This window comes from Leuciscus leuciscus (assembly GCF_965113295.1).
Source record: "Leuciscus leuciscus genome assembly, chromosome: 16".
Classification (NCBI taxonomy): Eukaryota; Metazoa; Chordata; class Actinopteri; order Cypriniformes; family Leuciscidae; genus Leuciscus; species Leuciscus leuciscus.
In genome coordinates this window covers 37,823,733-37,838,272 of record NC_138740.1, presented here as the reverse complement: position 1 = coordinate 37,838,272, position 14,540 = coordinate 37,823,733, and the positions used below count along the sequence as shown (strand labels likewise).

Here is a 14,540-nt window from a genome sequence, read left to right as displayed (position 1 = left end):
AACAAATAATTAAACCGCTTGTTAAAAAACCACAACTTGATCCAACAGAATTAGTCAATTACAGGCCGATCTCGAATCTGGGCGATTCCACAGTTTAGGCCTAACTGCAAGGACAAACAACCTGCAAAATCAATCTTCATGGAGAAAGCCATTGTCCTCAGGTTAACATCCTGAGAAAACCTGGGGTACAGCTGTGTGAAAGGCAGGATAAATCTGGCAATGGTAAACTAGTAAACTTTGATCAAAGTTGAGTTGATGTAATATTTAACGTATGTAACATGGACAGAAAAACAGTGTAAGTTCAAGCAGAAAGTGTACTTTATCTAATTCATCTTAATAAAATTCTGGTTGAATCCCAGTTCATGTTTTCCCTTACGAAAAAAAAAGTATACTTCAAGTTCATTTTATGAAGTATACTTGAGTAATGTTCAAGTATATTTTTAAGTATACTTTATGTAGTAAGTATACTAATGTCAATATGTACTTGTAGTAAACTTGTAAGTGTACTATTTTAATACCGCTTGGGACTAAATTGGCCCACTTGAAGTATATAAAAGTATATGTTTAAGTGTACTATAAGTGTAACAGTAGTAAACTTTAAGTGCACAACTAGTTCATAATTATGTTTCTCATTTGTACTGCAAGTGAACTTATGAGTATACTAGTAGTTTACTATTTTAATACATGTAGCAACTTTGAAGTATACTCTCAGTAAACTACTAGTTTAGTAATTTTATACTACAAGTTTTATTTTAATGTACTCTCAGTAAACTACTAGTTTACTAGTTTTATTCTACAAGTTTTCTTTAAGTGAACTTAACATTATACTTATAGTTTACTATTTATATACAATTTTTGCAGTTGCAGTAGGCCTATACTACTATGTTCAAATGTTATTTTTTTATACTTGAAAAATACCTTTAACTCTACTTTAATCTGAAAAACATTTTATTAGCTTCATGCATCCTTTTTTATCAACACTTGAATGTCAGTAAGTTTCATAAAGGCAACATTTTAAACAAAATAGTTGAGAAAATCACATTTTTGTCAAAGACTACGCCTTGATCAGATCCAGAACGATGATCAAAACACAGGTGGAGTAGATCGAGTCCAACACCCCCAAAGCTTCACAGTCGTTTTCTCTTCATGGGTTAGGCCTACGCTTCATTTCATTTGGAAACATTAAGCAGTTTTGATTTACAAGCTGTTTAATGTTTGATATTACATTATTTTACATTTGAGTGAGCAATCTTCTATCGCTTGTTTCAGCTTCTTCTTCTCCTGTGTTTTGATCCAGAGATTCTGTACTAGAAGATGTGTCATAGCGCCCCCTACCGTATACCAGTGAAAACATGGATAGCTGGAAAATTCAGTCAATGGTGGGGAAAAGTTAAATTAAAGTAAATATGTACACTACCAGTGGACTAGCCTACACTAAAATTCAGATACGCAGAATTAGAAACATATCTGTTTTATATCAATATTTTAATCAATATTTTCAAACAAAGTTTCATAAGACTGTATATGAAAAACGATGTAAAAAAAAGTATATTTAATAGGCTACTCGATCAAAAGACTTAACACAACTACAAGCCAAGTATACTTTGAATAATTCAAATTTTAAGTATATCTCGATCAAAAGATTGAGTACAAGTATAGGCCAAATATACTTGGGACTTTTCTCTCAGTATAAGTCAAGTACACTTAAGTGTAATTAAGTATATTTTTGAGAAGTATATAAAATGTAGACTGAAAGTATGCTTTCTTCTTTTTAGTTGAAAAGAAGTATACTAATAGAACACTTGAATAAACGTATTTTCCATGCTTATTTTATTTACTCTATAAGCTATTCCACCCGAAAGTTTGTTACTATATAAAGCTGAACATGTTAGTTTATAAGACGGTGTGTAATATTATGTTTTTAAAAAAGTATTTAATAAGCTACTCAATCAAAATAGTAAACACAAGTACAAGCCAAGAATACTTATAATACTTAATTATACTTTTAAGTATATCTCGATCAACAAGTATAGGCCAAATATACTTAGACTTTTCTGTCAGTATAAGTCAAGTTTACTTAAGTGCAATTTGAAGTATATTTCTGAGAAGTATATAAAAAGTAGACTGAAAGTATACTTTCTTATTTTTAGTTTAAAAGAAGTATACTAATAGAACACTTGAATAAACTTCTTTTTCGTAAGGGTTGCTTTGTTCCTAATTTGGTATAGTTATGACTCATGCGTTGTGTATGGTTCACAAAACTGGTAATAGGACTTCCATGCAGGCAGGGTGGCCATCTAATATTATCTGTTCTATAAACTTAAAGGTGCATTTTTGAGTCTGGTATGTTCATAAACTGAAAGCCAGCAAAATTACTAAAAAATACCACAGGTATATTTTTCTAATTTATTTGCCAAATGTAGAAGACAAAGGAACTCCAACAAGTGTGCAAAGTTATAACGTGTGTAACGTGGACGGAAAAAAATTAAACAATCCTGCAAGATTGCCTCTGTAACACAAAATAATACCATTTCATGAAAACTGGCAAAGAATAGAACAAGTTCATAACACATTAAAATAACCTGTTATCATACTATCAAATTTAAAGATTATACATCGTGAATGAAATAACATTTGTAACGTGGACAGATAAAATGAGTACTGTAATTCTGCTGAATAGAGCACCAATAACTCTTTATGCAAAGTAACCCTGAATATTTGTTAACTAAAGGACAATTAATTTACTGCAGAAGTAAATGGAAGGCAGTTGAGGATGAGTCAAAAATACGCAGAAAACAACGTTCGAAGTTGGACAGACTGAAAATTTTCGTCTAATTTACAAACAAGATGTGCAGAATCTGTCAAAATGTAAAACCACCATTCATACATGCTCTTTCACGATGAACACGACACTTTCGGTCCGAAACCACTCGCAATCATCCGACTCGCACACTCTTTTATCCTTTCTCACCACAATGATCCTATTTAATGTTTACTTAACCAAAGTTTACCACGTTCGTATCATTTTAACGTTCGTAAACTTTTGGACAGAATCCACAAACTTACCCACATTCGTCGAAATCCGTGAAATCCTGTTAACTCTTCCTCTCACGCAGAGCGACCGTGACCTAGACAATCTTATTTCTGACATGAGAACCGTTGAGACATTAGGAGATGGAAATTCAGCGTCAGAATAGAATGTACGAGCGTTATGATTTTTGGACAGAAAATCTCGGCCCCCGTTTTATCCCGATTTATTAACAATTTATCATGTAGCAACGCATATGAGAATTTAACCCACACAAGATGTTTTTATCGTTTTGCTACTGATAGAATTACATGGAAAAATGATATCTCTGCTTCCTTTAGAATCATAGTTTAACGTGCGTAACTGCTTGGACAGAAAGTGTAACGAACGTTAGTAAATGTTTCCATTGCATTGTGGTGGATTAAGGGAATTATACTTTCAGTGTTAGTAGAAGTATTTTGTAGAAGACACACCAAAATAAATGTTATGCGGCAAAATTCAGGATTTTATTAAAGGAAATGAAAGAAATGACTTAGGAAAAATTCAGATGCACTGAATGTCCCACCATGACATCCGCAATTTCTGGGGACGGAAATAAAATAAAGTCTCATTACACGATAATTCCAAGGCTTGGTGGGATAAAAGTAACTTTATTATTTCTTACATCTATCTTTAACAAAATAGTGAACTAAAAAAAAAAAAATGACAACAACTGGGTATTATTCAATCTATATTGTTCATTACACCCCTTGTGGACAGAAACTGTGGAATCGCCCATCTACCTTTTATCTAAGAAAGGTACTAGAAAAGGCAGTATCTTCACAACTATGTTCCTTTTTAGAAAGAAATGATATATGCGAGGGGTACAGACTGCAGTTCGGTTCCCGCCCACCAAAATTCAACGGGGTGGCCTGGACTGTAGTCGACCCAGAGCAGGGTCGGGTATTGGAACAAGAAGTAAACTCCCTGCTGGTAAAGGAGGCTATAGAACGTATTCCTCCACCAGACAGGGAGTCCGGGTTTTACAGCCGCTACTTCATAGTTCCCTGGAAGGATGGGGGGTTACGTCCAATAATAGGTCTCAGGATCTTGAACCAGTCTCTGAGGAGGTTCAGGTTCAAGATGCTCACCATTCCCATCATAGTGAACCAAATTCAATCCGAGGATTGGTTTGTCACGATAGATCTGAAGAACGCATACTTCCATGTTTCCATCCTCCCATCTCACAGGAAGTTCCTGAGGTTCGCTTTCGGGGGCGAAGGGTACCAATATCGGGTTCTTCCATTCGGTCTAGCTCTCTCCCCTCGCACATTTACCAAATGCATGGCTGCAGCTCTAGCACCACTGAGGCTTCAGGGCATCAGAGAGTGCTCAACTATATCGACGACTGGTTAATTCTGGCCCAGTCACAAGAGCTGGCAGTTCGGCATCGAGATGTCGTCCTTGCTCACATCCAGAGCCTGGGGTTGAGACTCAACACGAAAAAGAGCGTGTTGGCACCAGTCCAGAGAACCACGTTCCTGGGAGTGGTGTGGGACTCGGTCACAATGCGGGCACAATTGTCTCCTGCACGGATCGAGTCCATCCTGTCCACAGTGGCCAGGATAAATCTAGGTCAAGCCGTCACTGTCAAACACTTTCAGAGAGTATTAGGTCTTATGGCAGCAGCGTCCAACATCATTCCATTCGGCCTGCTGTACATGAGGGCCCTGCAGTGGTGGTTGAAGACCAAGGGGTTTTCCCTGAAGGGGAACCCATTCCGCATGATAAGGGTTACGCGCAGACGCCTTCGTTCCCTATCTATGTGGAAGAAAGCTTGGTTTCTGTCCCAAGGTCCCGTGTTGGGAGTGTCGTGTCGCCGGAAAAACCGCTTCGACAGGCGCCTCCCTCACAGGCTGGTGCCCAGTCATGGACGGCCGATTTATGACAGGGCCTATGGCAGGACCATCATTCTTCCTGGCACATAAATTGCCTGGAAATGTTGGCGGTGTCCCAGACTCTGAGGAGCTTCCTGCCGGACCTCAAAGGTCATCATGTCCTCGTGAGGTCAGACAATATGTCAGCGGTGGCCTATATAAACCATCAAGGGGGTCTGAGGTCTCGCCCTCTATGCAGACTGGCACATCAGATCCTCCTGTGGTCCCAATGGAAACTGTTGTCTCTCAGAGCAGCATACATCCCGGGGAATCAGAATCAGGGAGCAGACATCCTGTCGAGGCAGCGGCTGAGGCCCGGGGAATGGAGACTCCACCATCCCGAGGTGGTTGAGTCAATATGTCAGAGGTTCGGCCCAGTGGAAGTGGATCTATTTGCGTCTCGAGAGACGACCCACTGTCCACTGTGGTTTTCCCTCACACATCCAGCCCCGCTGGGGTTGGATGCCATGGTGCAGACGTGGCCGAGGCTGCGTCTGTACGCATTTCCCCCGATCGTTCTGCTCCCAGGAGTTCTAGAGAGGGTCCGTCGCTACGGGATCAGTCTACTGTTGGTAGCCCCATTGTGGCCGGCCCAAGTATGGTTCTCCGACATAATATCGCTCCTGGACGGCCCTCCATGGGAGATTCCCATCAGGAGGGACCTGCTGACGCAGGCAGAGGGTTCGATATTTCACCCTCAGCCGGAGTTATGGAAACTGTGGGTCTGGCCCCTGAGGGGGCGCAGTACCGAGAGGCTGGCCTGTCAGCAGGAAAAGTGGAAACCATACTCAGCTCTAGAGCTCCCTCCACGAGGAAATTGTACGGCCTAAAGTGGAATGTTTTCACCACATGATGTAGAGAGCGTGAAGTGGACCCAGTTAACTGCCCAGTGGCTTCAGTGCTGGAGTTCCTCCAAGATCGCATCTCGGCTAGTCTTACCCCGTCCACACTCAAGGTGTACGTGGCTGCCATTGCGGCTTTCCACACTCCTCTGGGTGATGGGCCTCTGGGGAGGCATCAGTTGGTCGTATGTTTCCTCCGTGGGGCTGGGAGGATGAGACCTGCGGCTCGTACCAGGGTTCCCACCTGGGACCTGGCGGTGGTTCTCGAAGGGCTGGCCGAGGCCCCCTTTGAACCTCTGGAGTCGGCTGAGGCCAAGAACCTGTCCCTAAAGGTGGCCTTTTTGTTGGCCATTACTGGGCTCTGAGGAGGGTAGGAGATCTTCAGGCGCTCTCTATTTCCAATGGGTGCCTGGAGTTTGCTCCAGGCGACATCAAGGCCATTTCGCCCAAGAAGGGGCTTCCCACTTCCAAACAGACCATTAGCAACTGGATTGTTCAAGCTATATCGATGGCCTACCAGGTGCGCAGTTTGCCTTCACCTTTGGCCGTGAGGGCTCATTCGACCAGAGGCATGGCGTCTTCTAGAGCCCTCCTTTCAGGGGCCCTGATCCAAGAAGTCTGCGATGCAGCAGGATGGGCCACCCCTCACACCTTCATTCGGTTTTATAGCCTGGACATTCCATCTACACATGGCACCCTTGTGCTCTTGCCTAAGTGTGCCTTTGCGCAGCTTCACACTGTTTTAATAACCTAGAATACTGTCTAACACTTGATAGCTGCTCTGTCAAGTCCTCGTCAAAACTTTGGAATAATCTTCCTAACATTGTCCGGGAAGCAGACACACTCTGTCAGTTCAAATCTAGACTAAAAACACATCTCTTTGGCCTAGCATACACATTACACATTGTAGACTTCTATAATTCAATGTTAGGCTGCATAGTTTAGATCAGCCGGGACCGGGAACTCTTCCCGAAAATCCTGATGTACTTGGTACATCATAAGAAGGATGGCATCTACGCTAATATTAGTCTCTCTGTTTATCCCGAAGTTTACGCCGGATCCAGGCCGTATCCAGATCTGAGAAAGGACCAGCGCCTGGACACAACGACAACGCGACAAACTCCTGAAGTGTCAACTAGTCTCTCCCCTGTGAAGGCCTCCCTCCCTTTACCTCTGTACATATAAAACGTTGTCGGGATAATTTGGGTTCGCGTGGCTACGCAGACGTGACAAAAATGTATGTATTATACATTTTTAAGGCCAGACAAGTAGTTTGTTGATGATTGATTTGTGAAGGACTACACGCCTGCGCACATATATATTCAAACGTGCATACCTATCGACTGAACACGTGAAGCGCATGTGCGCGCCGTCTGCGTTTTTGTGGGTTTGCGTTTTTGAGGTTTGCTCAAAGAAAATGGATAATCGTTTGCCCCTTCAAACCTATTTCAGGGAGTGCGTTCTCGAGACACCAGGCACTGTTCTCTTTCATAGGTTCACTCAACGCTGCGGATAGCGCAGTGGGATATCCTCTGGATGTGCCGATTGCCTGAAGCCCTATAGAATCACGCCAATTCATTGGCTGATGGCGCTCGCGCAAAGCTGGCTCCGCCCCGACGCTCTTACGTCGTAGCATGATAAACGCGCGAGCGCCATCTTCTCCTCAGATTTCTCTGCCTTCACGAAGCGGTCACTTCTTGCCCTTCGTTCGGTTTTTCTGAGCCCAAATATTCTATTCAACTACAGCTTTCGTCTCGACACTTCAGCGACTGGTATAAGTGGAACTCTGTTCTCCTTACAGTGAAGTGTCATGGATTATCGACGCTGCTCTCCGCCATGCGTTCGGTTTCTTTAGGTCTGGATGACGTTATTTACACTCCAGCTTCCGACTCCGAGGATTTCGGGCCTGCTTTGACTGATGACGTTATCCCGCCTAGCGGCCAGGACACGCGGCCTACTCCGGCCTACACAGAGCTTATTGACGTGCTGTCGCGTGCTACGGAGAAGCTCTCTATAGACTGGCCTGATGAGCCCCGCGAGTCTCAATCATCCAAATTCGACGAGAGGTTCCTAAGTGGCCCTAATTCTAGGCCAGAGCGAAGAAAGCTGCCCTTTTTCAGTGATCTGCATCATGAGATCTCCAGATCCTGGAAGCAGCCTTTCTCCGCACGCTTAACTAATGCGGCAGCCGCTGACTTCACCAACCTCGTTGGTTTTGTGGAGCAGGGTTATTCCGCTATTCCAGCGGTCGAGGACACGCTGGCTAACCACCTTGCCCTGTCATCTGCACCGTCCTGGAAGTCGCGTCCCCTCCTTCCTTCCAAGGCTTGTAGGACTACTTTCTCCCTTATTGGGAAGTCTTACATGGCGGCTGGTCAGGCAGGCATGGCCCTGCATACCATGGCCATCCTTCAAGCCTACCAAGCGGACGTCTTGAAGGACATGGATGAAGCAGATGGACTGACGCCCGAAGCTGTCAAAGAGCTTCGCAAAGCCACAGATCTGGCCCTAAGAGCCACCAAACACACTGCTCGGGCTGTGGGTCGCTCTATGGCGGGCTCGGTTGCCGCAGAGCGCCACCTCTGGTTGAATCTTTCGGAGATCCGAGACAGGGATAAGAGTTTTCTTCTGGACGCCCCTATCTCCCACTCCGGTCTTTTCGGGGAGGCAGTCAACACGGTGGTTGAGAAGTTCTCAGTCGGCTGCGTTCAGGCAGTTTATGCCTAGGAGGGTTAGAGAGCCAAGAGACTCCAACCCTCCCCCTTCTCAAACCCGAGAACGTTCTGCTCATAGGGCTGAGTTCCCTACTAGAAGGAGTGACCCGGCTCATCCCCCACCAAATACGGTCTGGGGAGCCCGCGGTCGTCCGTTTCCCCGCCAGCGCCCTCACAAGCGCCTTCAGCTGAAGCGGTCCAACAAACCGGCCGCTCCAGCCTCCACGAGCCGTTCCTGACCCGCAGGTCAGAAGAAGGAGAGCCTCACCAAATCTACGAGGTTGGGACAGACCGCGCAAGCGTTTCTGCCCTCCTCCAACCGGCTCTCCTCCTCCAACCCTGTCACCTTCGCCACCCAGTGTGTTTCGAAGTGCAGGTCCTCTTTTACTCTCTTCACCCAGTCCGGCGCAGGAGGAAGGAGACGCGTCTTGCTTTCTCCCCTCGCTCCCGGTGCACGCTACACTGGCCAATCGCTTCCTCTGAGGCACAGTTTGTTTTCCTCTGGAGCAGGCGGACCCAGTTGCTCCTATCCAGGCGGTGGTACCCCCCAGTACGTGTCAGGACGCCAAGCGCTCTCCTCCACGGTTAACCACGCCGCCCCATGGGAATCAGCACGACACCCTACCTCAAGTATGTCCCTTGCACTGTAACACTCCTCTCCCTCTATCACATTTCTTTCAAGAATGGGAGCGTTTACCAGGGGTATCGCCTTGGATCCTCCGCACAGTTCAGCCCGGCTACACGCTTCAGTTTTGTCGCAACCCCCCCTGCTTCAACGGGGTCTTTCCTACTGTAGTCGACAGCGCCGCTCAGGCTTCTGTACTACAGCAGGAGATTTCATCCCTTCTGCTGAAGGGGGCGATAGAGGAGATTCCTTCGAGGGAAGTCGAACAGGGCTTCTACAGCCGTTACTTCCTGGTCCCGAAGAAGGGAGGTGGCCTGCGGCCAATACTAGATCTTCACCGGTTGAATTTCTCTCTTTACAAAGGGAAATTCAAGATGTTGATGCTGAAGGCTATCATATCTCAAATCCGGCTGGGGGACTGGTTCGTGACAGTAGACTTCAAGAATGCTTATTTCCACATCCAGGTCGTACGGCGACACAGGAAATTTCTCAGGTTCACCTTTGGAGAAAAGGCGTACCAGTACAGGGTCCTCCCCTTTGGCCTCGCTCTAGCGCCAAGGACGTTCACAAAGTGTATGGATGCTGCTCTGGCCCCACTGCGGCTCCAGGGCATCCGTATTCTCAATTACCTGGACGATTGGCTCCTTTTAGCCCACTCCAGAGAGGTGGTGACTCACCACAGGGACATTGTCCACCGTCATATTCAGTCTCTCGGTTTGAGGTTAAATACGGAGAAGAGCGTTCTTACTCCAGCTCAGAGCATGGTTTTCTTGGGGGTACGTATGGACTCCGTTCTTATGCAGGCCCGTTTGGCTCCTGCACGGATTTCCAGTCTGGTGACATGTCTGACCCACTTTGCGCTGGGTCATCATATTTCCGTGAGCACCTGCCGCAGACTTCTGGGCCTTACGGCCACGGCCTCCCCTTGCTACCTCTAGGGCTGCTCCACATGAGACCTTTTCTGTGGTGGATGAAGCTCTCAGGGGTTTGGCCCACGTGGCCAGCCCTTCGCCTATTGAAGGTGTTGCGCAGTTGCTTTCGCGCCCTGTTGATCTGGCGGGACCCCCTCTTCCTTCAGAAAGGGGTCGGTATGGGTGCGGTATTCCGTCGCCAGATGGTTACGACAGATGCCTCTCTGACCGGCTGGGGAGCGGTTTTCGAGGGCAGACCAGCGTGTGGGGTTTGGACTGGCGAGACCCTCTCGTGGCACATAAACAGCTTGGAACTAAGGGCTGTCTTCCTGGCTCTTTGCCACTTTCTCCCTTTCCTCGAAGGACACCATGTCATTGTCAGAACGGACAATATGGCGGTAGTGTCCCATGTGAACAGACGGGGGGTTCACGGTCGCGCACCCTAGACAGGCATGCACGTCACATTCTCCTGTGGTCCCAGGACAAGTTCCTCTCTCTGAGAACAGTTCATGTCCCAGGGATTCTGAACCTGAACAATATTTTATCTACATTTTACAAAGAAAAAAAGTTTTCAAGGACACTTTTAAACACTTTTGACTGTTAAACGTATATTTAAATTGGATCAATGTTTGTATTTTTGTGTGTTCACTGTTCATGTAAGGTACAAGTCATTGGCGTGCGCTCTGTGCTCCTAGCTGCTCATTGGGTAGAACCAGGACATTACAAAATTGATTAACCAGTCTGAAGAAGTTCTGATCGGCTCAAAAACGAATCCTTAGAGCAGTTTTACTGACCCCGGGGTCAGTTTTAGTTTAGAAACCAACCAGAATTCATTTAAAGTGGCCATTGTTATTATTTTCTTATTTCTTAGGCTCCACTTTTGACTATTCTTGTGTAAGACTGCCCTTGTGTAACTTCTTTTCGTTGTTATCTGCACATCATGGACACACCTAGACAAAACAAGAACTAGGGTTGAACACACTTATACACTCGCACCCAAACGTGAACTCAAGACACGCACATACATTTAAACATCTGACTTCTCTTCCATGGTATTATATTTCTTAATATGCCAAATATGGTAGGGGGACATTGTGGATGATTCTGCTTAATCTTGTGTATAAATATAAGGCTTCTCCCTTAATAAACTTGAGAATGTTATGGTACTACACAGTCTCTGTGTCTGCTTGATCATTCTCATATCACAAGGGTTGAGGCGCCTGTTTCCACCTGATCACTGATAGCTGAGACTGCAGATAGTCTACGTGATTATTAATCTAACAATCAGTATTTTTTATCAAGCAGGCCAGTGCTGTAGAAATGCATTACTTACTTTCCATATTTTCACTGCTAGCCATTATTGGGCATGTGAGCGGTCAGGTCACAGAAAGTCGTTCTGAGCGGAGCGTCCACGTCCACCGATATTACAAATCTGAGCTGAGGGTGACGAATGGATTTACGTGGGGAACGTGGAGGTTTAAGAGCATGTGTCCAATTGGAACGTACGCCGCAGGGTTTAGTCTGAAGGTAAGTTGGGCATTGACTCTATTTTGCTAATATGGGGGTGGATGAGCGCTTCAAAGGTTCAAAACTGTGGAGTTGCTGTTTGTCATTTAATTCCAGGTTTCTCCAGGGAACTGCACTTGCTTAAGATTTTTAAAGTGTCTGTGTAATACTAAAGAGCATGAAGATAAATGTTACTATGGGTTGGGTTAGAGTTAACTCTTTCAAATGGAAGATTGTCTCAATGTTGTTGTTTTAAGGTGGAAGGACCAGGTGGTGATGATACAGCGCTCAATGGAATTCGTCTTCACTGTGTCGATCGGTCCAAAGAATCATCAGGCTCACATGACTACACCTCAGTTGAGTCCGACGTAGGAATGTAATGGACTCAGATAATTCAAAATTCTTGCATTAAGTGTTTAAACTAGATAAGTAAATTGAGGATTTTAATAATTGATTTGATCAGGCAACCTCTTTGTGTTTTTTCTTCAGGTGGGGTAAGTGGACAGATATCAAATGGTGTCATTCTGGATATTTGACAGCTTTCCAGCTGAGAGTTGAATCTCCCCAAGGAATTGGAGATGATACGGCCGCAGACAACATCAGGTGAGTGTGTGGTGCTATAAGATATAACATCTCTTACCCAGTGTAAACCTCTTACACCATCTCTTACCCATCCTGGGTTTATTTAGCTATTTAATGACTCAGTTTTCCCCCATCAATAGTTTAGTTAATTTCACACTCGTAGTCGTGCTGCTGTTCAAGATTGCAGTGATAAAGCTGTCGGCTGCAGGTGATAATGTGACTGACATTCAATCCAACAGCACAATATCATATTTGATCATAATATTGTCACATCTGAATTTTTATTCCAGGTTCACCTGCAGTGGAGGTTTTGTGCTGGAGGGTGACAGCAGAACAGACTGGGGCAAGTGGGGAAACTGGAGTCCAAAATGTCATGGAAGAGGAATCTGCGGCATACAGACCCGGATAGATGAGCCACAGGGAATGGGAGACGACACCGCTCTCAATGACGTGCGCGTGTTCTGCTGTGATTAAGGTGATGTGATCACAATCAAAAACTCAGATCTTACTAATAGTGACTGCAGATCAACTAAATCGGATTTTTCTTTCAGGTGTAAGAGGATGACAAGAAGAACAGCAAGAAGATCAAATATATTGTAATTATTGATCATCATACTATGATAAACTAACATAAACCATGTCATACAACAGTTTTGTGATGTAATTCTGTAACGTCAGCCGGTCATTATCACAAAATAAAGCCTAACTGGACGATCAGGACATTTGCATCCCGCCTATTGTTGGAGCTGAAATTATTTTATTCTTTCTTGTAGGTTATTGATTCTTCTGAAGACTCCTGAACTTCTGCTGTCAGTCAGAACGGTTGCCAAATATCAGCATTAAAGACTTTCTAAACAGAACCTTGTAGTTTCACATTCTTTTGCACAACACTTTACATCAGATCCTTCACTACATTAGTGCATGTGGCAGATGGTCTAAAGCCACTTATATTGCATTCAAAGTAATTGTCTTATCCGTTCATGCATTTCCTGAGAACGACCAACATACTCTACAGGAACACTACATTAAATAAAAGTGTAATATTGTCAACCTTGTTACCCTAAACGATACTTCAGAAAATATCACAAATGGTTCCAGAAGCAAGAAGCAGTTATGAATCAGAAATCAAAGATTGTTATTTTCCTACACACCCAGACGCTTCATGGATCATATTTGCTTAAATGTGTGATTTCTGCTTCACAGTATCTAAAACCTCATGAAAGAGAAAAAGTGTAAATAAAATATCATAAATAAAATATTTGATAAAATATCAAAGCTGTTTGAAAGGGCAAATGCTTTTACTGGCAATTCGACCTGATCAGTGTTTGTCTAAAGTGTGTTTACGTTCAGGTCAGTTACTTGTACAATCATTTAGTTTTGTCTTGATCAATGGCTGGAACACTAATAGGATAAACACTGTTTCTTTTGCTTACTGAGAATGTTCTGTGTATATTTATTTCTTCCTAACTCTATGACTTTAGAAATCCGGTTATAGGCAAGGATGAAAATAAATGTATGACTCCTCAATTCTCCTTATGTTCTTCGTAGACTATATGACTAAAAAGTCATACAGGTTTGGAACAATATGAGTAAAGGATGATAGAATGATAATTTCCTTTAACAATGGCTTCCTTGCAATTGCTGTTATTTATTTATGCATTTGGCAGACGCTTTTATCCAAAGCGTATATTTAGTTATTGAATGTATTCAAGCCTTCTTCTTAATATCATTAATTCATCTTTGTCATTAGGATACGTACCAAAAACGTTTAAACTGGCTATAATTAAACCGCTTGTTAAAAAAACACAACTTGATCCAACAGAATTAGTCAATTACAGGCCGATCTCGAATCTACCTTTAATCTAAGAAAGGTACTAGAAAAGGCAGTATCTTCACAACTATGTTCCTTTTTAGAAAGAAATGATATATGCGAGGATTTTCAATCAGGATTTAGACCGTACCATAGTACTGAAACAGCTCTCATTAGTGTCGCAAATGATTTGCTCTTATCATCCGATCGTGGTTGTATCTCTCTATTAGTGTTACTCGATCTTAGTGCTGCATTTGACACTATCGACCACAACATTCTTTTAAATAGACTTGAAAATTATGTTGGCATTAGTGCAATTGCACTAGCATGGTATAAATCATACTTATCTGACCGTTATCAGTTTGTAGCAGTAAACGAAGAGCTGTCATATCGATCAAAAGTTCAGTATGGTGCACCACAAGGCTCAGTACTAGGACCGTTGCTGTTCACTCTGTACATGCTACCCTTATGAGATATCATTAGGAAGCATGGCATTAGTTCCTTTCGAGGGAACTCGAACTGCATTGAACGACACTTTGGGGAACGCCCCTCAGCGTAGCGCCTCTGAAGCATGAATGAAACTAAGCCAATCCTGATTGGTGTTGC

General features: G+C 43.9%; 1 protein-coding gene across 2 annotated transcripts; it reads left to right on the top strand.

The window, feature by feature from the left end:
- Nucleotides 1-946: 946 nt before the first annotated feature.
- On the top strand, nucleotides 947-12,984 carry LOC309476882 (vitelline membrane outer layer protein 1-like). 2 transcript variants are annotated; one of them, XM_082140023.1, is made up of 6 exons: nucleotides 11,188-11,563; nucleotides 11,800-11,918; nucleotides 12,032-12,145; nucleotides 12,415-12,599; nucleotides 12,676-12,720; nucleotides 12,898-12,984. In XM_082140023.1, the coding sequence occupies exons 1-4, from the start codon at nucleotides 11,357-11,359 to the stop codon at nucleotides 12,596-12,598; spliced, it is 624 nt and encodes a 207-aa protein (XP_081996149.1). In that variant the 5' UTR covers nucleotides 11,188-11,356; the 3' UTR covers nucleotide 12,599; nucleotides 12,676-12,720; nucleotides 12,898-12,984. The 2 variants fall into 2 exon arrangements, 1 of the variants encoding a protein (XP_081996149.1); XR_014198400.1 differs by lacking the exons at nucleotides 12,032-12,145; nucleotides 12,415-12,599; nucleotides 12,676-12,720; nucleotides 12,898-12,984 and having other exon boundaries at nucleotides 947-11,563.
- Nucleotides 12,985-14,540: the final 1,556 nt, after the last annotated feature.